This window comes from Vicia villosa, unplaced genomic scaffold, assembly GCF_029867415.1.
Source record: "Vicia villosa cultivar HV-30 ecotype Madison, WI unplaced genomic scaffold, Vvil1.0 ctg.000262F_1_1_1, whole genome shotgun sequence".
Lineage (NCBI taxonomy): Eukaryota > Viridiplantae > Streptophyta > Magnoliopsida > Fabales > Fabaceae > Vicia > Vicia villosa.
In genome coordinates, this window is record NW_026705111.1 from 537,775 (window position 1) to 565,138 (window position 27,364).

General features: G+C 30.1%; 2 protein-coding genes and 1 non-coding gene across 3 annotated transcripts; 2 read left to right on the forward strand and 1 right to left on the reverse strand.

The window, feature by feature from the left end:
• Positions 1–3,499: 3,499 nt before the first annotated feature.
• Positions 3,500–4,321, reverse strand: LOC131626115 (uncharacterized). Its single transcript, XM_058896934.1, has one exon. The coding sequence runs from the start codon at positions 4,319–4,321 to the stop codon at positions 3,500–3,502; it is 822 nt and encodes a 273-aa protein (XP_058752917.1).
• A 2,919-nt stretch (positions 4,322–7,240) lies between these two features.
• Positions 7,241–7,313, forward strand: TRNAA-CGC (transfer RNA alanine (anticodon CGC)). Its single transcript has one exon. It is a non-coding gene; the product is annotated as a tRNA-Ala (tRNA).
• A 15,795-nt stretch (positions 7,314–23,108) lies between these two features.
• On the forward strand, positions 23,109–26,950 carry LOC131626138 (phosphoglycerate mutase-like protein AT74H). Its single transcript, XM_058896969.1, has 2 exons — positions 23,109–23,708; positions 26,316–26,950. The coding sequence occupies exons 1-2, from the start codon at positions 23,153–23,155 to the stop codon at positions 26,747–26,749; spliced, it is 990 nt and encodes a 329-aa protein (XP_058752952.1). The 5' UTR covers positions 23,109–23,152; the 3' UTR covers positions 26,750–26,950.
• The last annotated feature ends 414 nt before the right edge of the window (positions 26,951–27,364 follow it).

A 27,364-nucleotide genomic window follows, 5' to 3' on the forward strand; every position in this document is an offset into this window, starting at 1 on the left:
AGATAAAACTTAATGATCGATGTATTTTTCAATTTGAATAAATGAATATCTTTTTAGTCAAAAAAACAGAATAAAAAAAATTACTATGCACTACTAGTATAAAAAGTTTTACATTATCAATTCATCATTATTATCCATTTGACATTACTTTATAAGTGATTAAAATAAAAGTTAAACTTCACTCAATATTTAACGTTTATGATTAATTAACAGTGTAAAATAATGGATTTCAATTAAATTTATAAGTTATTAGATATTATAGAATTATATATATATATATATATATATATATATATATATATATATATATATATATATATATATATATATATATATATATATATATATATATATATATATATATATATATATATATTATGGATGCAAGTATGGATTTGATTATCCATTAGTTTATAAATTATAAAAAAAATTTAAAACATTTACTATTATTGTTTATTGATTTATTGAATTTAAAATTGTTTATTATGTAGTATAAGATGGAACTACCTTTATATTATACTATTGAATTTAAATACCACTGTGTCACATGTTACACTTTTTTTTAGACAAAATAGGATATCATTAAAAGAAAAGAAGAGCAAAATACATAAGGAGGGACCAAGCCAAAACCCTTTAATGACAAAATCTAATTCTAGGGGTACCCGTCTTGTCTAACATATACTCTTTCATGATATCATTAGGAGTGGAGTGGTACCAAGTAGTAGTATTGCATTTTAAACCTATCTTTGCCAAATAATCGGCACAAAAATTGGCTTCCCTAAAAATGTGTGTAATCATAAAATCAATGTTAACACTGTAAGCCTTACACATAAGCCAACGAGTTCTGAGTTTCCAAGGCACTAAGTTGAGGTCTTTGAAAGTGTTTACCACTAACACCCAGTCAGACTCAAGCCAAAGATGAGAGAAATTCAGCTCTTTAGCTTTTTCCATGGCCATGATAGCAGCAAGAAATTCAGAATTTCCTGGAGATTCACAACCAAGAGAAGCACTAAAACTGAGGATATGATTAGCACCATGATCAAGGAATATTCCTCCACAAGCCGACTTCCACGGAGAACCCTCAGTAGTACCATCAATGTTGCATTTTATCCAACCAATAATCGGAGGAGACCAAATCACATTCACAGTAGTTAAAGATTTCTGAGGATTGATATTAATACCAAAACCTTTGAGGAAGGAAAAGTTGGAGATGTCTGAGTTTGAGCTTCTTTTGCTATTGTTGCCAATAATTTTAACCGATCCCATGATTTGAGAGAGGCAAGTTTTCCATTGAATGTGCACATCATCAAACCTAGCCCTGTTCCTAGCATTCCAAACATTATACAAAATGCCAACAATGCAAGCATTGATTACTGCTTTTGACTGAGCAGACCAAGATTGATTCAAGATCTTCTTACAATCCTCAATGCCATTAATGCAAAAATTAAGACGAAGGATTCCCTCCAACCAATGCCACAAATTTTTTATATACTGACAATCAAAAAAGAGATGGAAAGAAGTTTCAGAGCTTTTTCTACACAGACTGCAAGAAGAAGGGAAAGAGAACCCACGAAGATGAATGTTCTCGTCAGTTGGTATCTTATTATGCATAAGCCTTCAAACCATCATAGAATGAGAGGGAGGAGAATCAATATCCCACGGAAAACTCGACCAAGAAGAAGAGGAACTGGGTTTAACAATGTCATTGTAAGCCTCCTTAATAGTGAGCATACCAGTGGTAGATTTCTTCCAGACCAAGGCATCAGGAACATCTAAATCAGAGATACCAATGCCAGAAATAAGACTTAGTAAGGAAGGAAAAGCCATTTGAGTATTCCTACTAATAGTCCAGCAGTTATTATGCCACCAGTCACTGACCAGAGAGGTAAGAGTGCTATGAAACCTTTCAGGTATATTAAACCTACTAACAAGACTTACTACAAGCCAATCATCAAGCCAAAAATTAACATTTTTCCCATTACCAATAATCCAACTGCAATTATCAAGCAGATATTGATGAGCCTCTTTGATCCCAATCCAAATAGAGGATTTAATGGAGTATTTTATAACTTTGCCATTCCTTTTAACCCTTGCCTTAAGAAGATTACACCAACTGTAATTGTTGTTCAGAAACTTCCAGCATAAGTGCATGTTGGTTGCAGAGTTGTAAGCCCTTAAAGATATAATGCCCAGTCCACCTTCCTTAAGACTTTTGCAACAAGTCTTCCAAGCAACAGCCACAAGCTTCTTGCTGTCTATACTGCCACTCCAAATGAAATTCCTCATCCAGCCCTCAATCCTTTTAATGATACTGCCAGGCCAAGAATAAACAGAGATTCAATAGATCATCATGCTGAAGACAATAGCTTTCACCAATTGAACCCTACCAGCCATAGAGATAAATTTAAATTTCCAAGCTGCTAGCTTTACTCTAATATTGTCTGCAATCTTTTGAAAGTAGCAAGCTTTTGGCTTCCCTACAAAAATAGGAACACCTAAATAAATAAAAGGAGGGTTGGAAATTGTGAAACCAATAATGCTAGCCAAAAGACAATGTCTAGAAGCTGTCATACCACCTTTGTACTCATCTTCACTAACAATGGTGTTGAAATCTCCAATAAAAGACCAAGGTTGTTCCAATGAAGCCTTCTAGTGATGTAATTAGTAGATGCATAAACAACAGAAAAACCAAACAAAGAGCCATTTACAATAGTAGAGAAAGAAACATGCTGGTCATCAGAATCAATTATAGTAGGATCAATGCTAGTTTTACAAAAACACCAAAGATTAGGAAGATTACTAATCCTATTATTAAAAGCAAAAGGTTTCATATCAAACCTGGCAAACCAAGTTTTAGGGAATTTGTCAAAATCCATCCATGGCTCAACAATAAATACAAAGTCAGGGGAATTTTTATGAATTAATTTCTTAAGAGCAAGCCTTGAGGCATTATTAGCAATACCTCTAATGTTCTAGTATAAACAGATCATAAGGTAAGGTTAGATTTACAAGACACCAGTCTTGTCTTTCCTAAAGAGAAAGTTTTCTTGTTCTTCCTTTTTTTAGATGTCACCAGTTGGAAATCCTTTTCCTGAAGTAAGTCTACACCATGGTCATCTTCTTTATCTTCTTCAAACATGTTTGCCCAAGATTCTTGAAGAAAATATGTGATTTGCTTTTTATGAGCATCATCAATTTGTGTTTCAGGAACAATGTCTACCATTTTGGTAGAATCTATATATTCACTTTCTGAAGTTCCTTCATCCTCTGTAGCTGGGCATGTAACAAAATTAACCATGATGTTATTATTATTATTATTAACAACAGGTTGCAACACAACTACCTCATCAGAATTTGTTGAGTTAGCGACTCCCTCCTGGTTAGGTTTGCTTGCTTGAACATTTTCTATTTCTTTTTCACTTTGGGATTCAATATCTGCAGCTTTCTTCCTGTCCTTCTCTAAATCCATTTTATTTTGCTTCCTATCCACCTCTTTGGTTTAACCAACTCCTTTTCTTTTGCAAGAGTGAATAGAGTGCCCAATGCAAGAGCAAAAAGAGCAGAAATCAGGAACTTTCTCATACTTTATATCAACAAAAAACGTAAACCCAACCCTCTCCACTAGGATTTTGTACGAGAATTCTTTAGTGAGATCCAAATCCACCAGCACTCTGACAAAATGCCCAAACGGTCTCTCAAAAGCTGATTTGTTTGAAGCTGAATTTATACATATTGGAGTCCCAATACTACTAGCAATAGAAAAGATTATCCTTGGTCTCCAATATTCCTGTGAAAGACCATGGATTCTTATCCAAACCTTAGCAGAAGTTTGTTTGAGAGTTGATGGAACAAAATCCTTTGTCCATGGAAAAAGCTTGAGGATCCCTTGTGGAAGAGACCAAGCACTAACCGATCTGACTCTTTGAACATCCTCCAAGGAGGAGAAGGAAAATTCAAAGAACCCTTTGCCCAAGGAAGTTACTCCCCACTTTCCGATTGCCGGCCAAAGCTCCAGAAGCTTGTTTCTCAGATTTACCACAGTTAGCGGGGTCGCACCTTTCGACCAAACAACTCTACCGTGGAGGTGATGTTTACATGCTTCTACACCCAATTTATACTCTTCTTCTGGAATTGTAATTGCCAATCTATCCCCTTTCAAGCAAGGAGTGGGAAATTGACTTAGAGTAATGTTACAGACATTATCGAAAACCACCGAAGCAAAAGACTTCAACTGCTTTTTCTCCAATGGTATGTTCGTGTTAACTGTTTTAGAAGAGCTCAGAGGTAGACAAGCTTCTGGGAAAAGCGTAGCGACGTCCATGTTGTAGGGATGAGAGAAGAATAAGGTGGAGGAGAGGGAGGAGCTTGGCACCGTGACACAACAAAACTAGTCGTTAAACTAGCCGTTATCAGTCATAACGGCTCTAGCTAACGTTTGATCACTTCTATTCTATAACAATCAAGTCAGTAGTACTCCTTCCACTTTGCAAGAGATTTTTTTTTAAATCATGTTACACTTCGTTAGCATGTTGATGTGCCTTTTTCATATATCTCCTTCTATGTGTTTCTATATTGAGTTAGCCTTTTCAAGTTTTAAGTATGGTTTAATTAAAATATCAAGGTGTAGATATTACTTCGTCTTTTCTAAAATAAATGTCACAATTTGAAAGAAAAAAATTATCCTAAAATACTTGTCACTTTACATTAGCAATGCAATTTTATATTTAATCTTCCAATTGTACTCTCTAATAAATACTCTTAATTTATTGTTTCCTCACTAAATATTAATGTTATTTCGAATACACTAATAGTTAATCACGATAATTTGGTACAGTCATCATTCTCTCTCTTTCATTTATTATTGTTTCTTAATCTGTATGAAGTGAGTCATTGTGACAAATAATTTGGAACGGAGGGAATATATGCTATCTATATAACAGGTTTCTATGTATATATATATATATATATGAAATGTATTAAGTTGGAGAATTTTTAAAATAAGATATTAAAGAATTAAATATTAACCATTGGATTAGATATATGGTCTTGATTAAGTTACGTAACAATAAATGTTCATCAAGACCATCTATCAAATTTAATAGTCAGCATTTAATCATCTTATTTCTTATTTTAAAAACTTTCTTACTTGATTCAACCAAAGAAATTTCAAACTAATATTTCTATATAAACTGTTTTGGTCGTCCATAAGGCTCATTTATCGGGGTTTGATAGGAATATTACGAAGGAAAGCACAAGGAATAGGTATGACCTTACTCAAATCATGGACATGTAGTTTCGACCTCATGTCAACTTGCAAATGTCAAATCTAATGGGACCACGATCTGCACTAAATTTCAGAATGAGCGGAAGCAATGTTAATTGTTTTTCCAATATAAAACTCTTCATACACTAAGAATTGGGTATTCTAATCATTCTGACACTCATATGACTTCTCGTTTATTCATTGACTTTGGTATTTGAAGTGTTAATCTTAAAAGTCCACCCGATTTGTTATGTTGGAAGTACACTCATCCGCACCCAAATCCTATCACACTATGTCATCAATGATTTCTAGTTTCTTAACGAAATAGTGGCGTTGTATGTGGGAAGAAAAATATGAGATGGATCAATTGCAATATGAGTTTTATGAATTAAAAGAACCATATATGTCATGATCAAATCTTTGGAAAAGAAGATATGAGTCACTTGAGCTGATAATTAGAAGCTTTAAAAGCAATAAGTTGTCCATTGAATCACCTCATGTGCTTGGATTTAAGTAATTACCTATTTAATTGAAGTATGTGTGTTTCGGGGGAACTACGAAATGTCCTAATCATTTTTCTTCTCTTTTAAACTTAACTCATAAGGAATTGCTCATTTTTTGTACAGAAGAAACACAAAAAGATTAATCGGATGGAAAATATCTTATATTAAAGGGTTTAGTCCCACTATATGTATACACGAGAACTTATTAGAAGAAGATTTAAAGAAAGACATTGAAAGTCAAGAAAGATTAATTAAACCTCATTATAAAACAAGCGATAAAAAAAAAGATATTATTAAATGGTTTGATGTTGAGATCATTTAACCTATATTAAATAATGTCTCAGTTATTTCCGTTCATTGCGTCCTTAAGAAATAAGGAGTAATTGTGTTGAAGAATGAAAAGAATAAAATATGAGTACAAATATGATAAAACAGTAAGTTAGATTAAAATATCAACACCCATGATAATAAATAGAAAAAAGTTATAGTTTATGGAGAATCTATTATTAGAATTCCCACAATCCCAAGATAACTAAAATCTACTCACGCATAACCATAATAGAAGTAAAGTTATAAAATAAAGACATTAAAATATAAAGAAAGATAAGATTTGGAACAATAAAACATAAATTTCATTTAAATTGGTATGAGTTGAAGAATGTTGTAGTTTCTAGTTATGAGAATTGTGTATAATATGATGGTTTTTGTGCCTTATTTAGTTATAATTTCCTTCGTCGAACTTCATTATATAAAATTATACAAATTTATCAAATAAAAACTCACCAATTACAAAATCTAAATGGATTACCGTCGTAATGATCATCATTAACTAGAACCTTTATTACCTTTGCTTGCCAAACATCTTTTTTTACGCATTCTTTAATCTTCTCAATCAACATGGACTAAAGTTGCAACACAAGCGCTTAAAAGTATTATAAAATAAAAATAAACGGTTGGAATTCCATTTTACATGGCATATTTTGTAATTTTTAATTTAATAAATTGATATTATGGGGATAAATTATTTGAAATTATTATAATATACAAATAAATTATTTTAACATTCTATTTTGCAAAATAAATTTTTTAAATAATTTTTAATATACAAATAAATATTTATTATATAATTTCATATGTTATACCTTAAATGGCAAATACAAAGTTTCAAAGTCACATGCTTTAATTATGTTTAAAAAAAAATTATCGAAAGACAAAATTGTAATAGCCACTATAAAAACACACACACGCACATAATTGTGAGGTTCTAAGTTTGAATTTTGGTAAATGCGTTCAACCTAATAATATTGTCTTTTGACAACTGAGATAAGATTTGCAGACAAAATTCACATTCTCTTATTGGAATAAATGAATCCCTATTCAAAAATATGTTAATATTATTTTAAAATTTAAAGCAAATATATAACAACTGTTATCCATCCAATGAATATAATTTGTTAACTAGATTTGACATCATGGGGATGTAGCTCATATGGTAGAGCGCTCGCTTCGCATGCGAGAGGCATGGGGTTCGATTCCCTGCATCTCCATAATAAAAGTATGTACATTATTTTTTGTTTTTTGTGTTTTGGAGGATCCAATATCGTGTGGGAGTGAAAGTTTAATTTAGTTTATATGTTGATTTTAATGTTAATGTAGTGATGAGCTTTATGACTATGGAATCTTATGAAAAAAATGAAGAATTGTGCAAAAAAAAGTTTGTTGTTACACGTCATTTGTCAAATTAGCGAAAATAGACATTGTTACTAATATTTGGATGGATAAGAATGTACATTATTTTTTGTTTTGGAGGATCCAATATCGTGTGGGAGTGAAAGTTTAATTTAGTTTATATGTTGATTTTGATGTTAATGTAGTGATGAGCTTTCTGGCTATGGAATCTTATGAAGAAAATGAAGATTTGTGCAAAAAAGTTTCTTGTTACATGTCATTTGTCAAATTAGCGAAAATAGACATTGTTACCAATATTTGGATGGATAGGACTAGCATAAAACATTCAAAATAGTTGAGGAACTAAAACCGTAATTTTTATAATTATTTGCCACAAATGTGACAAATTATTTAGTCCCCTAAATCAGTCACAAAAGTTCATTGTTACGCGTCATTTTCTAAATTAGTAAAGATTAACATTGTTGTTGATATTTAGATGGATACGAATAACATTAAAAACTTTATTAAGTTGAGGGATCAAAATTGTCTTTTTTAAAGTTTTGAGACTAAAATGAACGTAGTACGAAAAAAGGGTATTAGACCTAAATTTTACAATGTTATCCACAAATTATATGGAAAGAGTTTAAGCATTAACATCAATTTTGTTTAACATTTTTCAAGAACGAGTTGCCTAAAATTATAGGCACCCTACTAGACTTTTTCTCTCATTCCAAGTCTAGAATGTAAAAATTTGCAGGAAATATTAATTCATTGACTCGCACATGTACGTTTTCACTAATCTAGTTCGACGAACACTACTTTTTATTGTCAGTTAAAGGGTAACACTTGTATTTTGTAAAGGTTTAAGAGAAAAAGTATTAAAAATAGATGTGTAGGCATATCATTAATAGAAACACCTAGGTTTAGCATGGCATTTTCAAATTTACCATGACGTATGGTACATGGAATGGGAAAAGTCCTAGGATCTTTGCAATTTTTGGGCTTTGGTTGAATGAGGACAGAAACATTGTGCCTTATGCTGACCATTTCATTTCTTTTTATCCTTTTCTTAAGTGTGCACAAGTTTTTGAAAAATTTGGCATATTTCAAAATCTGTTGAATTGCTTCATGGAGTGGAATGTTCATTTCCACTTTTCTGATTGTAACTAATATTTCATTGTCTATGTGTGTCTCATCCATTTTTATGTCATTCTAGATCAACAATAATAGGTTTATGTTTACGTTCAATGATTTTTTTTTATAGTTTTTCCAGGTGTTGGTTTAACAATTTTCCCAGATCTCAAACCAAATCACTATTGTTTGGGCAAGTAGTTGGTTCGATCTTTGAATCTGCATATAATTAATTAAAGTAGCTAGTTGTTCAATCTTGGTCTCTAAATTCTAAATGGTGAAATTCATTTTTTTTATTAAAATTGTATATTTTGGACGATCATTTGCTTGACAAGGTTCTCTAGTAATGGTTCTGATCAAACATCTAATGGCTTATTTTGTTACTGTTTGGGCTATTGTTGTGCAGAAGAATTTTCATATCTCAGGTTTATATGGTTTCTCCAATTGGAGTGATAACTGTTAGTGGATATATCAAGGTTATTGTACAGGTCATAGTTATTGGGTTGAAGATTGTATATGTTTGCTATATATGCTTGGGGAAAATCAATATTTAGGGATCTTGAAAGGTAGGACATGAATATGTTAGATACTTAGGAGAAGTGCAAACACCATAAATCCTCGATATTTGAGCTTTTCCCTGCTAATTGTTTCACCAATGAAGTAAGCTCACCAAGTTTCTTCTCTACATTTTTGTTGGAAGTTGAAGTAAATTTAATCTCATCCACTCCTATTAACAATAACATTAAATAGTTTGTGGTTGTAAATTGTCAAGAATTAAGTAACATATTCTCAATCATGAATTAAGCTCACCAAGTTTGTTCTTTACATTTTTGTTGGAAGTTGAAGAAGCTTGAATCTTATCCACTCATATAAACAACAATGTTGAGTAGTTTCTGGTTGTAAATTGTCGAGAATTAAGTAAAATATTCTCAATCAAAGTTTTTACCGCTTTCGGGGTCTTATCAACAAGTTCTCTTCCACTAGCAACATCTAATATGCTTCTATTCATAGGTAGAATCAGGGCCGGCCCAACAGATATTGAGGCCTAAGGCGAGTTTTATAATAATTTTTTTTATTATTAATAATAATTTTTTATAAATAATATTTTTATTTAAAAGTCAATATTTTATATTTTAAAATACAGAATTATTTATTAAATATGATAATTAAATTAATTTGATATTTCAATTAAAACATCAATTATGTTTATTTTAATATTAAACTTTTTGATTCAAAATTTTAATATGACATAAAATGAAATAATAAACATTTTACAATTAACACAAATATAAAAAATCATCAAAAATAAAATAATTAAATAAATATAAAAATTTTACATCAAAATATTTAATATTAAATAAATACAATCCAATTTGTGCAATAACTTTTCTCTTTTTACTCAAAAAAAAGAAGTAAGAGCACACTTCTAAGAAAAATTCATAGTAAGAATTTATATTACTAATTAATATGATACTAATACTAGAATTTAGTAGATAAGCAACAACACGGTGATTTTTGTTGAAAATAGTGAATATATCGTCTAATAATAGTAAAGTGCAGTTATTCTCATTTTATTAAAAAGGAACAAATATTAATGATAGCCGTAAAAATTAAATGCTATTACTTTTTGTTTTCTTTTACAGGATATGTAGTTAAGTTGTACTAATAGTTAATATGAAATTAAATATGGAGGCCCTAGGCATATGCCTAGTTCGCCTAGCCCTTAGACCGGGCCTGGGTAGAATTCCTTTATATAAATAACTAGTGTGAAACCCGTGCCTCCGCACGGGTTCTGGTGTGGACCGGTTTTATGTTACCAGTTAGAATATGGAATTCAAAAATAATAGAAAAAATTAAAATAAATTATAAAAAAAAGGATAAAAAAGAAGTCTAAGATTAATATATAAGTTAAAATTTAAAATATTAAATGTGTTCCAATATAATATAGGAGTTTTTTATAAACCACTAATATTTAGGTTTTTGTCGGCCACCTTGAGTAATTCATAATATTTTTAAAAAGACATTTTTTTTATTGGAACAATAATTATTATTTTTCTGTATACAAAAATATGTTTTCCTGTATTTATTTCTCGTATGTAAATATTATTTTTGTTTTGACATTCTTTATAAAATTATTGGAATCAATAGTAAATTTATTCCCATATATAAATTTTAATTTTTTGAATTAATAGTAAATTTATTCTCGTACATAAAAAGGTCAGATACAAAAGATCATAGGGCTAAGAAGAACACATCGCCAAGAAACATCGCACGAGTACTGGTATGGTACGCGCATTTGTTTCTAGAATATAATTATTTTTAGGTATAAAAATATTTGAATGAACAATAATTTTTTCCCGTCTATAAAAATAAGAAATATTATTTTTATTTTTACATTATTTATCAAAATATTTGAATCAACAGTAAACTTACTCCTGTTTATAAAAATAAACTTGTTTAAAATTTTTTGAATCAATAATATTTTTTTTATTCTTTTATATATAAAAGTGATCATTGTAAAAAGTAGAAATTAATTGCATAATGTGAGATAATTATCAATTTTATAAATGCAAATAATGTAGTATGTATATTTGATATAAAATAATAGGCGATTGTGTTATATATATTTTCTATTAATATAGAAGTTTCAACTTTTTTTATTTTGTAAATTTTATGTTTTATGATTAAAATCTTATTGACATAATATTTTCCACTTTAATATTTTAATGTATAGAATATGTACTTAAAGTTTAATATTAAAATATACGAACATGTATTGGAATCGTAAAATAATAATCAAAGTTTGACATAACATTAATTATTTGAGGGAAATTTGGTCATATAAAAAAGAAAATAAAACCAACTATCAAATAGAGGGATTGATATCTTTTTTCATCATATTTTAGACTCATTCAAATTTCAAGTTGTTTTGTGTGGTAAGAGTGGTCCAGCAGGAAATCGCGTGGGTTGATTTTTGTTTGGAATCTGTGTGGGGTACAGTTGGAAAGGTGAAGATTTCTTTTCTGAATTTTGGGGCAGTGGGTCGGTATGGGAAAGAGGAGAGTGCAAGCTGTTTGACTCTTGGGCAGTGGGAAATAATAAAGGTGGAGTGGAGAGAGGATAAGAGTGTTAAAATAGTAATATTAATTATAATTAATTTTTTCTATATAGCACAAAAATTGTATCATGCTAGTGTTGCTGTAGTGCTTAGAAAATCACAGTTAGGATAAAGCAAATGGCAAATCATAGCACAACAATTATTAAAATATTAGATTTAAAATAATCAACAACAATCATAAAATAATTTAAACTTAACATTTTCATTCTTCAACTTATAAACTAACTTTCCTGCGAGCAAAATCTAATCAAATCAATATAATTGTAAATAAAATCCTTATGTGAAGATTGTCTTGATTATTTAATATTTTTTTATTAGTTCTATATAAACTTTAATTTATTTTTAATATTTAAATTAAATAAAAACAATATCATAGATATTAAACTTTTATATATATATATATATATATATATATATATATATATATATATATATATATATATATATATAAAATTGCTCCATGCTACTTATTTTTTGTGTGATAGAAAATTGATTAAATATAATAATTACACCATGCTACTAATTTTTGTGTGATATAGATCATATAAGTTCATTAATTATCTAATTTTTGCCCTCTTCGGGATAATTAATTTCTCCTTCATCTTTAATTTTCCTGATTATTCTGATTTGGTTCACATATATATAAATATATATATCAACATAATTTAATTATGTTTTTTTTTGCAAATTATTTAATGTGTAACTTTAGTGCAACTTTAATAACACAAATTCAATTTTTATATTTTTATACAAATCGCTATTACACGTGCAAATTTAATATTTAGTATCATCTTCTTAGTGGATCTCTTAGATTACCTTATCTCTTCAATTTTATTAGAATGTCATCTAAAATTATATTTTTCATTTTTCATTTTTATTTCTTTTTCTTCATCAACCAAATACCTTGTTTTTTTTCACCTCTCATACCATCTCCACCACTACATTGAGTGAGAACAAAAAATCCTTGCACCCCATGGAAGTTAGAAAAAATATCTCTTTATAAAATCAAACCAGACAACTTTTGAGCAATATAAATTCAACAACATTCACAAATTAGTAAACTCAATTATTAAAATAAATCTTCATTAATAAATTATAATATTTATTTATTTTAATTATTATCATTCTAATTACTATGACCAACAATTAAAATATTTAAAAATATATTAAATATAAATATTTTTTCTATATTTTATTAGATCGATTATTATGAATATTTGTTTTATATATGTGTTTTAGAAAATAGTGCATTTTAAAAAATATCAACTTTAGAGTGAATTGTCATGTGCCAAATCTGTTGCTACTGTATTTTTGCAGACCTCATAATAACATAGCCTATAATAATTAATACATATAGGCTAAATGTTTAAATTCATCTTAACATAGAATGTACCTATTTCATGTACCTAGTAAGATAGCGGGTAAGTAAAAGTTTTGCTAGCTGCCATTAACTATGCACATGCAACCACTTGATATATCGTTAATATTTTGTGAGAAAAATTTAAAAGTACATAATTAGTTATGTACATCTTTTTCAACTCAATTCTTTCACAAATCTCATTTCTAATTTACTTCTTCTTCCTACTTTCTCTCACCAACATCCCACAAATCCCTTCAAATATCCCTTTTCTTTTTTTAAAATTTTTATTTTTTCAATAACCTTTTTTCAAAAAAAATTTTCATATTAATAATCTTCTCATTCTTCTTTGCATATATATCTAAGTAAAATTTTAAAAGGAGTTAGCTTGAAAAATGGGTTTGAATAATAAATTTTTTAGTTGATAAAAGATAATGATATTTTGTCTTTATTTAAAAAAATCCAAACCATAATCCCAAAAATTTCTTCACCAGAACTTCAAATAAATTTTTTCTATTTTTCAAAAATAAAATGCAAAAGTCAGTAAGAAAAATACAAAAGAGAATGATCTTTTTTTTTTCATCTTCTTATATGTAAATCTACTACCTGAAAAAATAAAAGAAGTTAAAAAGATGCAAAAAAATATGGGTTTTGTCATGAAGTTCAAAAATGACAAAAGAATATATGCATAGATCTACAATTTTAAAAAATGATAAAACTTACTCTTTTTGTATTGTTTAAAGTCAGTTTGCGTCTTGGTATAGATCTATAACCTGGAAAAAATGAAAAATAAAAAATAAATCACAATTATGTAAAAGATTGATGAACATAAAGAGATGACATAAGAGAATGAGAGAAAATGAATTAGAAAGAAAAGAGATGAATGTGAGAGATGCAGCAACAAGAGAAATAAGAGAGAAAGAAAAGTGATTGAGAAAAGAGAGAGAAAGCGTGAGAAGAAAAGAAAGAAAGAGGAGTTTACAAATGGGTAGAAAAGTGTTTTAGCCTTTATATAAAATGACCAATTCAATTTAATAATAATAAAATCTGTCAGAAAAATGAGAAAAGACAATAAATAACTAAAATTGAATAGGTGTTGGCAAAAGAGCATGGGGCAAAATTGGATTTTCCAGGGACATTTGTTTTCTTATATTATAGATGGATCAGTAAGTTCACTAATTTGGTGTTGAGGATAGCTAGACACTAGTTTATTGAATCTCTCTTAGTGCTCATTCAAAGATTCTTTGTCAATTTGTCTAATACAACCTATGTCTTTTCTAAACGAAGCAACTCTTGATATGGGAAAGAACATTTATAAGAACACCTTCTTTAAATCATTCTAGCTTATAACAAAATTTGGATGAAGACAATACAACCAATATTTTACATCACCTTCTTTAAATCATTAGGGTTTATGATTACAAGTATTATAAAATAATAACCAACCTTAACCTCTATAAACAACCTGAGAGATCAACCTATTTATATATTACTAGCTATGTATGTTATGTATGATGAAAAACACACACGTACATGACATACATAACTAACTTAGACACTAAGCTAACTTAAACAACTGCATGCTAGAATAAGCTTCGACTACAACATGCACATCTTTGACTACTACATGCTAAAAAAGACTTCTACTACAACATGCACTGCTATGTCGAATCATGATGCTACCCTTGTCGAGACTAGAGTTTGGTCAAAATACCGTAGTTATCTAAACACAATTGTGTCTATTTTCCTTTTGATTTTAATAAAAGTGTTGAACCATTTAATGTCATCCACTGTGATGTTTGACGACTCACTGTTACCGTAGTTATCAAAACACAATTGTGTCTATTTTCCTTCCGATTATACATGAATAAATTGGATCTTCTTGATGAATACTAAATCAGAAGTACCACAATTATTTATCCAATTTTATAATATGGTACAAATACTATTCATAAATGAACAAGAAGAATTCAACCAAATGATAAGCGGTAAATGTATCATATTTTTTGTGTATTTTCCCTTCTATTTCATGTGTGTTTTAATCATTTTTAGTTCGCTTTTATGCGCTTTTTGTTTCCTTTCTCTATTTCAGGCAATTAGAGGTTGATGAAATCAAAACGAAAAAAGATCAAGATCGCACGAATTGGGACGCTTCCCATACAAAAATTCAAAGGACAACATTGCCTGATTGTGTCCCAAGACATGAGCCATGTTTCCCCTTTTGTCCCCTCTTCATACAAGCAAGTTGAGGCAGACACGACCAGCTTGTGTTACCTAACACGGCCCGTGTCAGCACTCAGGCAGTTACAAACTTTTGTTCTTTTGGCTTCTTTTGTGACTTTTCAGCATTTGTAACCTCTAAAACTTTATAGCTAAGCAACTACTGATTGGTTTGCTCGAATTTAATGCTAGTAATTAGTTATTTATGCCTTGGATTACTATAAAAATAGGCTTAGGCATCAAGGAAAATGAGGAGACACCTAAGGGTGACAATTAGGGATGATTCATCACTTTCACTACTACATTCCTTACAAATTGTTAATTTTCTTTAAGTTCTTAGGTTAAGTTTTTTCTACTCTTTGTAATTTCCAGCACTTTAATGATAATCTTGCATTTATCTTTGTTTTAGTTTGCTATTGCTTTATTATATACTTTTCTTGCAATGTTCTTTAAGTTGTTAATTATTATTATCCATCTCACCATGAGTGAGTAGAAGGGACATGGGGTTATGAGAGTTCATATCATGACTATTCCCTACTAAGTTAATTATTTGCAATTGCGGGAAGTCTAAGTTTGCTTTATTTTAGAACTTGAAATCTAATCCATGTCTATGACGTTTGCGAAAACAAAGTCAAAATAGATGCCAGTCATGTATCAAAAGATAATGATTCGACATCTAAAAACGAGTTACTAAATAGTTGTGTTCGAAGCACCAATAACAAGGCGACTTGATCTCAATTGAGAAACAATCAAGATGTGTCATCGCGTGACAATGCATAACGCTATTGATTGAAATACATAGATGTGGCTGAAACACGTTTAGATGCACACACCATGAAAGTTGGTGACACACAACTCCTCATAATTCAAACATGAATAGTCTTAGGGGTGAGTCTCGATGGATAATCATAATCTCAATCCTGTTTTTAACCATCTCTTAATTTACATTTCAATATGCAATCCAACAAACCATTTTCTATCACTTCAGATAAACATAGTTAAAGTAAGAATTGGTAATCACATATCTCTACGTGGGATCAATACTTTTTACTACTTGAAACAATTGCACATTTGTAATTTACACACATCACCCGACAATGGTAAAGAATATGTAAATCATGTATTTTTCAACTTCACTAGTAGACATGCAATTATCATAAATTCACACGTGTCGACACCCCTCAACAAAATTGTATTGCAGAAAGAAAAAATTATCATTTACTTTACGTTGCTAAATATCTCTTAGTTCAAAAGTACCTTCCAACTCTTATAGGGGATATCTTAAAGCTACATTTATAATTAATTGAATGAATCTCATATAAATCTTTAGTAATGTTTGTACTGTTACAAAATCTAGAGTTTCATATGTCTAGCTGTATTGCGTTTGTTCATTTTCATAAATAGTATTGCAACAAATCACTATTAAAATAAAAGGCATTTTATTAAGTAAAAGATAAATAATCTATTGATACCTACAAGGCTACAACCTGCCTTTCTTATAAACTAGTGTCTTTCCCGTGCGTTCGCACGGGTACCCGTCGTTTTCGCGCATTGTGATTGAGGCAAATAAAAGATGATAGGGAAAGTGTTATTTTGTTCCATATAGATATTATTGTAGAAGTAAATATCCTAAAAACAAATATGTAAAATATAGAAATTTCTTTTCAATAGGTTGGACCAAAGTTTGGGATATATTGATTAATAAACATTATTTTCCCCTTAATATTCAATATCTTCGTGTTTCCGTTAATATTTAATATTTTGATCAGTAACTCACGTTCTCATTAATATTGAATATTTTATTCAGTAACTTCATGTTCTCGTTAATAGTCAATATTTTGATCAGTAACTTCATGTTCCCGCTAATATTCATTATTTTGATCAGTAACTTGATGTTTCCGTTAATATTCAATATTTTGATCTATAAACTTGATGTACCCGCCGTTTTCGCGCATTGGGGTTGATGGAAATAAAAGATGATAGTGAAAGAATAAATATTAGGGGATAGATTAATATGATAATAAAAGATGTCAATATTTTGATCACTAACTTGATGTTCCCGTTAATATTCAACATTTTGATCTATAAACTTCATTTTCCCGTTAATATTTAATATTTTGATAAATAATTTTATGTTCTCGTTAATATTCAATATTTTGATCACTAATTCATGTTCCCATAATATTCAATATTTTATTCAGTAACTTCATGTTCCCGTTAATATTCAATATTTTGATCAGTAACTTGATGTTCCCGCCAAATACTTAAAATTTTGATCAGTAATTTCGTATTCCCGTAAATATTCCAAATTTGTTCCCGTTAATATTCAATATTTTTATCAGTGACTTCATGTTCCTGTTAATATTCATTATTTTGATCAGTAACTCCGTGTTCGTGTTAATATTCATTATTTTGATCAACAACTTCGTGTTCCCGTTAATATTTCAAATTTGTTCCCGTTAATTTTAAATATTTTGGTCAGTAACTTCATGTTTCCGTTAATATTCATTATTTTGATCAGGAACTCCATGTTTCCGTTAATATAATATATTTTGATAAATAACTTCGTGTTCACGTTAATATTCCAAATTTGTTCCCGTTAATATTCAAAAAATTTATCAGTAACCTAATATTTCTGTTAATATTTGAAACATTTATCAGTAACTTCGTGTTCTCGTTAATATTCAATATTTTGTCAATAACTCCGTGTTCCCGTTAATATTTATTATTTTGATCAGTAACTTCGTGTTCCGTTAATATTCAAAATTTGTCCCCGTTAATATTCAAATTTTGGATCAATAACTTAATGTTTCCGACAATATTCAAATTTTTTATCATTAACTTCATGTTCCCGTTAATATTCAATATTTTGATTAGTAATTTATGTTCTCGTTAATATTCAATATTTTGATCAGTAACTTCATGTTCCCGCTAATATTCAATATTTTGATCACTAACTTTATGTTCCCGCTAATATTCATTATTCAATATTTTGATTAGTAACTTCATGTTTCCATTAGTATTTATTATTTTGATCAATAACTCCATGTTTCGGTTAATATTCATTATTTTTATCAATAACTTCGTGTTCCCGTTAATATTCCAAATTTGTTCCGTTAATATTCCTAAAATTTATCATTAAATTAATGTTTATGTTAATATTCACGATAATATCCAAATTCTTGATCAGTAACTTCGTTTTCTCGGTAATATTCAATATTTTAATCAATAACTACGCGCTCCCGTTAATATTCGATATTTATCAGTACAATCGCACGGGTACCAGTGTGGTAATATTTCAAAAAAAAACTACGAATATTTTTATAAAGTTATTCTTGTTATTATTCAATATTTAATTAAATGTATTAATATTAGTACCATATACACCTTAAAAATAAATGGGTGTATTTTAGCGAAACTCTTATTTATTTATTTATTTATTTATGATATATATGGTTTTAGAATAATATATTTTTGACCTGAATTCAATTTCCTTACTACTGTTTCAATTATTATAATTTAATATGTTTTTATTTTTTATTTTTATCAACAATTGATTGTGACCGTTAATAGAATTAAAAAAAATCAGTTACCTTTTAGCATTGTAATTATAAACTTTAATTTCAATTAATGTCTTTATTGTTTAATAAAACTGCTTTTACTATATATATATATATATATATATATATATATATATATATATATATATATATTAGACACAATAATAACTAATTTATTAACTTATTAAATAAATTTGACATGTATTTTGAAAAATATAATTTAATTAAAAAATAATATTTTAAAAGAGATAATAAATGAGTGCTCATAAAAAATTGAAATTGTGATATGATCAAAATTTGTTTTTATTATTGATCATCACCAAAATTATTAAATTCACATAAAAATTTAAAGTTGACAAATAAAAATAATATATTAAATCATTAGAATATTTAAATTAGTAATACATCTAATAACCTTTTATCTCAACGATATTGGTTTATTTCTATCATTGAACATAATTTGTTGCTAAATGATGAATCACACCTTAAATAAAAGTCGAGTTAATATCGTCTATCATAGACACTTATCTCTAATAAATATAAATAAAAATAAAAACTATTTAATAAAATAAAATAATACTGACATTTTGATCTAACTTTTAAAATTCAATACCATTAATTACATTTTAATATGTATTTACAATTGCATTTAATATATTAAATTTAGAAACATCAAATAAACAAAAACCTAATAACATGAATTCAAAAATAAAATTATATTCAATTATAATATTTTAGTCATCAATAAAGTTTGATAAAACTCTAATATTTAATAAAATAATATCCTATTTTTTTTATTTTATTTTAATTTTCTAATATCATTTTCATCTTTTGTTTGCATTTTAGATGTGAGAAAAGAATATTATCTATTTACTTCACTAAAAATAACAAATAGCAAAAATATTAGAACTACTTTAATTTAAAAATTACTATAAAGACGGAAAAAAAGCTTTTGAAAAAACAAAATAATAATAAGTTATAACAAAAAGAATAAATAAGTAAACTATTTAATGGGAGATATTTAGTTACTAAAGTATAAACACCCAAAAGAGTATTCATCTCATAATAAAGTATGAGAATCACCTCATAATAAAGTATAGTATATTCACTGAGGTCACAAAGAACGAATTTGCACTATCACCACTTTTGATATAATATTCGCATTACAACAAATATCTCAAACACAAATGCTCATAGTGTGTATCCCAAAAATGTGGCATAACAGAATAAACCTTAGCACCTTTAGAACTTAATAAAATATCAGAATTGTGTGACACCCCATTAGATAGTGTATATTTCTTAATTGCTTTAATCACACAACACAAGTGAGCTTTAAGCAGTATTGTCAATTGTTGGCGGGCAGCAGGAAAGAAAAAGGTTTGATAAAATTCTGATACACTAGTGTCAGTGTTACAGCACAACTTTATCCTCTATTTAACAAAACATTGTACTTAGTAGCATATTTCTAAACAAAAGTAATTTGTTAAAATTCCACCGTGCGGTAACAATATAGCACCACTATAGTCGCTGCTTCGCAACTCTAGCTTCTAGTAATCTTTCTATAGATAAGAGGCTTCTAGTAATCTTTCACAAATCTTCACCCGAAACAGACCTTCAATATGAATAATCATCCATTACGGGAGCAAGAGTAACAGCATAACCATGATGCTACCTCAACATCAACTCCTCGGCAGATTCCATATGCGTTATTAGTAAATGATCATGAGGCAGAAACCAATCAACACAGACATAATAAGCATGAAGAAATGACAGTAGCAGTAGTATTATATAACAATATATATGAAAGAAGCATCTGCAAAATAATCTTGTAAGAAGTGTGCTTTTCGAGGCTGCAATTATGCATCATCAAGTAATATTATGAACACCTCTCAGCAGCAACTAATAAAATTATCTTGTGTAACAGATTCTGCTTCATGTCTGCAATTATACAACACATCATCAAGAACAATTATGATTTGATATTAGCTTCCATCACATTAAAAAAATGCATTTACACATAAATAATTGTAAAACAAAAAATTGATGTAATTAGATTTAAGAAAAACCAATCTTAAAACTGTCAAATAGAAAACAGGTGGTTAGTAGGAACCGGTTTTAACCCGAACCAATCCAAATATAACCTGATTTTGCTTATGTTCCCATCACTGCAAAATAAAATTTGATACACAACTAACACTATATTTTGACAGTAATTTGACATAATAGAATAATTATAATTCACATGCTGCAACAACCTGAAATAAGATTGCAGTTTGAATTATTATAAGTATATTAGATATTAATTGATACAAAAACAGAAAACACAAAATAAATAACAAACAGTTAGGGACAAACATGATACAATGGCATATCTGGTTTTCTAAGTATACCTTGTGTCCATTTAGAGAACCCCATGTCACCAGAATTATTACTATCATCGTTCCCAATTTCCAAATCTGAACCAAACAACAAACTTAGCGAATAAGGATCCATAAATAAAATTAAACTCGGCAATACAAGAATGCTAAAATAGGTAAACTAAAATACTTGAAAAAAGTTATAAAAATAAAACCTGAGAGAAAAGGATTTGATGGAGATCCGACTAATCCAGTCTTGAGAAGAGCACAGAAGGGCTATAAATATCATACAGCGATTCTTTTTTGCACGGTTGAAAGAGTAAAGGATGCCAGTTCCGTTGAGACGCTCGCACGAAAGTGAAGGTATGTTTGGAATCCATGGTAGATGAAATGGTTTTAGAATAATGAGGAGAAATGGTTTTGGAATTTGAAAGAGGATTGGTTAAAGGAGATGAAGGTTTAACGTTACAAATCTTGAAACTGCCGCAACCCACAATTACAACCAATGATCATAGTGCTTGAAGTCAGAAGCTGTGCTAATAACCATGCAATTGCAATGGAAAACAACATTGCAAATCGATCAAATTTAAACTTCTTAGGACTCATATTTCGCTGAAGATACTGCAGCATATTGAAAACAATAAAGACTTTTAGAATATAACCAAAATTTAAGAAAAAGTAACCTTGGATTTAAGATTAGTGTACTTGCTTGAGAGATGAAAACCATAACAATAAGTGCTGGAAGTCCAACTTCAACACACAATGCAACCTGCAAAACAGTGATTGAACAAATTAGAAGCTGAATTGCATGAAAAATTAAAACACAAGATACATGAAGTTGAAAGACAGTGCTAAACCCCCATGAAGTTGAAACAATAGCAAATATTTTGAAAATGGATCTAATTCAACATCGCAAATTCAAACCATACAACAATCATCACCTTCAATCAACAACCATCATCTCCTTTAATCTGCAACATATTCAACCACATCCAAGAACAACATCAACACGTAGAAATCACAGAAGAATCGAAAACGAAAATCAAGATTAAATGCTTACCCGAGCTTTCGCGCATTTGAAGAGTGATGTATTTGTTGTTATGAATCGAAGAAAGGGAAAAAACCCTAAACGAATAAAATGGAAATTTGAGAATTCTATCACTGAGAGTAGCAGATTTGCGCGCAGAGGAAGACGAACTCGGAATGGCGTAGAATGAAAACACGAACAAACAACGAAAAATCGTCGATCGATTAGGAAAATGAAATTGCGCAGGTAATTTCATGAATATTGAAGAATTCAGAAAACAAATTTGATTGAGAATGTATGATTATGAAGGCGATGCGATTGATAATGGGAAAAGGGAGAGAATAGCATTTGAAAGAGAAACGGTTTTGCGAAACCGCTGTAGAAGAAGAAGATTGGAAGTGGTTGCTGAATGATAAATTAATTTCGTAACCGTGGAGACAATGAGGGGACGTAACCGCTGGAAGTTTAACGTGAAAGAATTGAAGAATAAATTGAAGAACAGAATAGGTGAATTGAAGAATAAATTGAACAACAGAATGAGTGAAGTTGCTGATGTGGATCAACCATAGAAGAGTTGCTGATGTGGATAGCCTAAGAAAGTCCCAAATGATAGACTTTTCTTATATGATAGATTTCAGTTGACAAAAATCTTAAAATTGCCAAAAACAACCATCAATCAACTTGCAAACAAATTTAAAGTGATTCTATCTAGTCATTAACTTGAAGAAAATATCATAAATATTATACTATAAATAATAGTTATAATATTAGTCGGAAACTAATTAAACAAAATTTATTAAATTAATTAATTTATATTTAAGTATAATTATTATTTTCACTATTAAAATAAAATACATCAACATATCAAATAAATAATGATATAATTATCTTTAGAAAAAAAAAAACAAGAACGAAAGAGATAGCGAGAGAGAATAGAAATGAGAAAGCATGAACCCAACCAGTTGCAGCAACAGCAATGAATTCGTCACGCACGAATTTCACAACAACAATAACAACAATATCAACAATCAACCCAACCCGTTCCAATTCGCAATGCACGAAAAAGGCGTAGGAGTACTTCCAAAGAGAATAATAGTGGTTCGTCACGGTGAATCACAGGGCAACTTAGATCCCGGCGCCTACTCCGTAACACCCGACCACAAGATCCCCTTAACACCACAAGGCATCGCGCAAGCGCGTCTCGCCGGTTCCAAAATCCGCCACCTCATCGCTTCTTCATCTTCCTCCCCTGATTGGCGCGTTTTCTTCTACGCCTCGCCCTACACTCGCACCCGATCCACTCTCCGTGAAGTCGCCAGATCTTTCTCCAAGAAGCGTGTTATTGGTGTGAGAGAAGAGTGCCGCATTCGTGAACAGGATTTCGGGAATTTTCAGGTGCAGGAACGGATGAACGCGATTAAGGAGACGAGGCAGAGGTTTGGGAGATTCTTTTATCGGTTTCCGGAGGGAGAGTCCGCCGCCGACGTTTTCGATCGCGTTTCCAGTAAGTAACTCTTATTATCAATTCGATTGACCTAATTGTATTTGTTGCATTAATCAATCAATCTATGATGGCGTTAATTTGATGTTTCACTAGTTTGCATAAATTGCTTAATTAATCTCTTAATTAATCACTTTTGGCATAATCACTTATCCTGTATAACAAAAAGTAGTTAGTTATGCTTATGTTGTATTACAAAAGATAAAATACAATCATACATTATTCATATAAGTTACATGCTGTTTTCATAAGCTATTCTTGATGATTTTGTTGTAGACCTGAGATGTGTACGGGACAAAATGTTGAGCGGTTAAGAATCAACACGAAAATAAATTAAGTGTAAGAGAGACGAGGATATTGCGTTGGATGTGTAGTAAGACTAGACAGAGTATGAATAGAAATGAAAATATTGGAGAGGTTGTTGGGGTAACACCTATAGTAGAAAAGACGGTGGAAAATAGATTTAGGTGGTTTGAGCGTGTAGAGAGAAGACATGTGGATTCAGTGGTAAGAAGAGTAGATTAGATGGAGAAAAGTCAAATAAACTAGAGGAAGAGAAAGACCTAGAAAGGCTATAAGAGAAGTTATTATAAAAGATCTCGAGATTAACTATTTGGATAGAAGCATGGTCCTGGATATAACATTATGGGAAAAGTTGATCTATGTAGCCGACCTCACTTAATGGGATAGAACTTGGTTGTTATTGTTGAGCAACAATGGAGTTAGGATGTCGGTAAGCAAGAACAACCTTTCATATCATATCTATCCAGCTCCAGCATGAAACAAAGTAGAGTCACATTTTATTGTTGTATATGCATGTATTGTCTGTATTAAAAGGTGGAATTATGTTGAATGAAAATACTTTCTTAGGTTTTGAGTATCTGTTTATTGCTCTGCTCTTTCTACATATTAGTCCTCTTATTTCATTCTTTACCTTTGCCTGAGGCCTCATCGTTTGAGAATTACGCTATATGGGAAAAAATAATTCAGTCTTTTCTCAACCATTCAATGAATTATTCAATCCGTTATTTCACTCAATTCTGTTATGAGTGAAATGTCTATATGATTAGGGCTAGAGGGGTGAGGAAAGGATTCAAAAATATTGCTAGAGAGTTTGTTTGGAGAGTTTCTCTCTGGTTTACCCTTCATTTTCCGCTTCCACCATTGTAGAGTTCTGGAGCTCACCTTTACCATTCAATAAAATATAGTTTTGTTACCTTGATTTAATGGGTTCTATCAAACCAAATTAAGAAGTTACTGAAATAAGACTTTTTATGATGTAGATTATGTTTAAACTGAGGAAAATACCATACAAATAAATTCTTATAGCTAAAATTGTTATGAGATTTTGTTATTGACTCTGGGCTAGATGACAACTTTAAACTTATCCAACAGCAATTCGGTGGTGGATCATACCCACAATATTAAGGGAGGCGGCAAGAACTAACTAATATTATAATTGAAATTCATAAGAGTCACATATAATTTTGTCAAAGATTCAAATTCTTCCATTGTGACTTCTTGTATTTTGTAAGGCTGCTCTTCTAGTTGAACTGTTTGATCATCGGAAGGAAGCTCTTTAAGTGTTAATGTTGAAGATATACAATTTTCATCTTTGTCGGAAGCTTTCCTCTTAAAAAATGTGTCATTTTTCTTATGTTTAACCATTGTATCACTCCTAAAAAATACACAAATCAACCGCTAATATCATTAAGCAGCATAAACTTAATTTTTAAACAACATTGATAAAAGTAAAATAAAAAATTGATGATCTAAAATTTAATTTGCAATTGAATTAAAGTACACAGAACCCTGGATTAAAAAGAAATTAACTCATGTAATGCAATGAAATTAACCTATGTAGAGCTCCAACGACATAAACATGTTTCAGATTAGCAGAAATTGTTAAATCCTATTGTGCTAAAAATTAGTGAACAATTCTATACGCCGGTTTCTTTGCATGTTTTTGGTTTCTGAATTTGTCTCCTACTGTCAGCACCTATTTTCCTTCGAAAATGTCAAATAAAAACTGCATAATCCAAACACTCACACTTACATACGAAATTAAAGAATAAAGAGGAACATACAGATCAATTTGGCAAGTAATTCACAACAGAAACGACGAAGAATCTGCAAGAGAAAATGCTAAACCAAGAAGAATTAGGAACCCTTAGGGTTCACGATTTTAGCGGCACTTAGGGTCTGCGGTTTACAAGTATAAGGAAACCCAATTTTGTGCTTAACCTCTCCCATTAGAAATCAAATTCAAAACCATCAATGAAGAAATGGAAAAGGTAACGTTGCAGTTAGTGGCAGATGATCAGAGAGAGAAAAAAGTTGTCGGGAAGGAGCGGAGAGAGGCGCACAAGGAGAGCTTCTCAACTGAAGCCTTTTCCATTCAATGGCGGAGGTTCCATTATTTGAGGGGTGCCTTTGCATTTCTCTGCTCCTATGATTCTTCCGTCTCTGCAACCATTATTGATTTTAGATCAATTTTACTGGATTCTGTTACAGTTTTATTTGTATGTAGTTAGCTGTTAATCTTAAGTCTTAAACCGATGTGATGCACAGGGATTAGGTGGTGTTAATTTGGAAATGACTTGTTTGCAGGTTTTCTTGAATCTCTATGGAGAGACATTGACATGAACAGGCTTAATCATAACCCTTCGAACGATTTGAATCTGATAATCGTGTCACATGGGCTGGCTTCTCGAGTTTTCCTCATGAGGTGGTTTAGGTGGACAGTTGAACAATTTGAACTTCTCAACAATTTTGGAAATAGCGAGTTCCGCGTGATGCAGTTGGGGAGCGGCGGAGAATATAGCTTGGCAGTTCATCATACAGACGAAGAACTGCTTGAGTGGGGGCTCTCTCCTGATATGATAGCAGATCAGAAATGGCGGGCCAATGGCAACAAGTGTCCCTCGAATGATCAAAGCCCCCGCTACCTAGAAGCATTTTTTGATCTCCTTCCTGATTCTGATGAGGAGTGTGTGGACACTGAAGACAAAACAGATTCTTTAAGTGAGTGTAGTAGACAATAGGCTGTTCTTTCTTTCTTTGAGTGTTTCTTTCTTTTATTGGATATCAGAAATTTAGTTTCCCAAAAAGAAGGTAGCAGATCTATATAGTGATAATAGGGTTGTTCCTTGTTAGTTAGCACTTCTAATCACCTCATTCATCATCATTAAATTGATATTCAATTGGAGGTATCAAGTTTATTGAAGGCGGTTCTATTTAATGTTTTCAGGTGATTGTTTTCACTTGTTCATTCTGTGGTCTTCTAGTCACACAATAGACTACAATAGTAACTGCGTTCACTCCATTGTTAAGGCTACCCCAAATATGAATACTAGATAAATGATTTTTTTGGATTTGGTAGACATATTCGTACAATATATTGATAAATGAAAATTTTATATAATTACTACTGTATTTTGTTTTTGCCTATTTATTTTATCTGTCGTTAATTTTTCTATTTTTGGTTACAAGTTAAAAAAAAAATTCAAAACAAGGGTCTAACTAAATTAGTTCTATGGTCTATATTTTCATTAAGAAAATCAACCTATTATATATATTTTTTTGTTTATTTGGAAGCTTAATGAAAGAGCATGTTACTCACCACAAGATATTACATTTGTTATATAATAGAGTTTAAT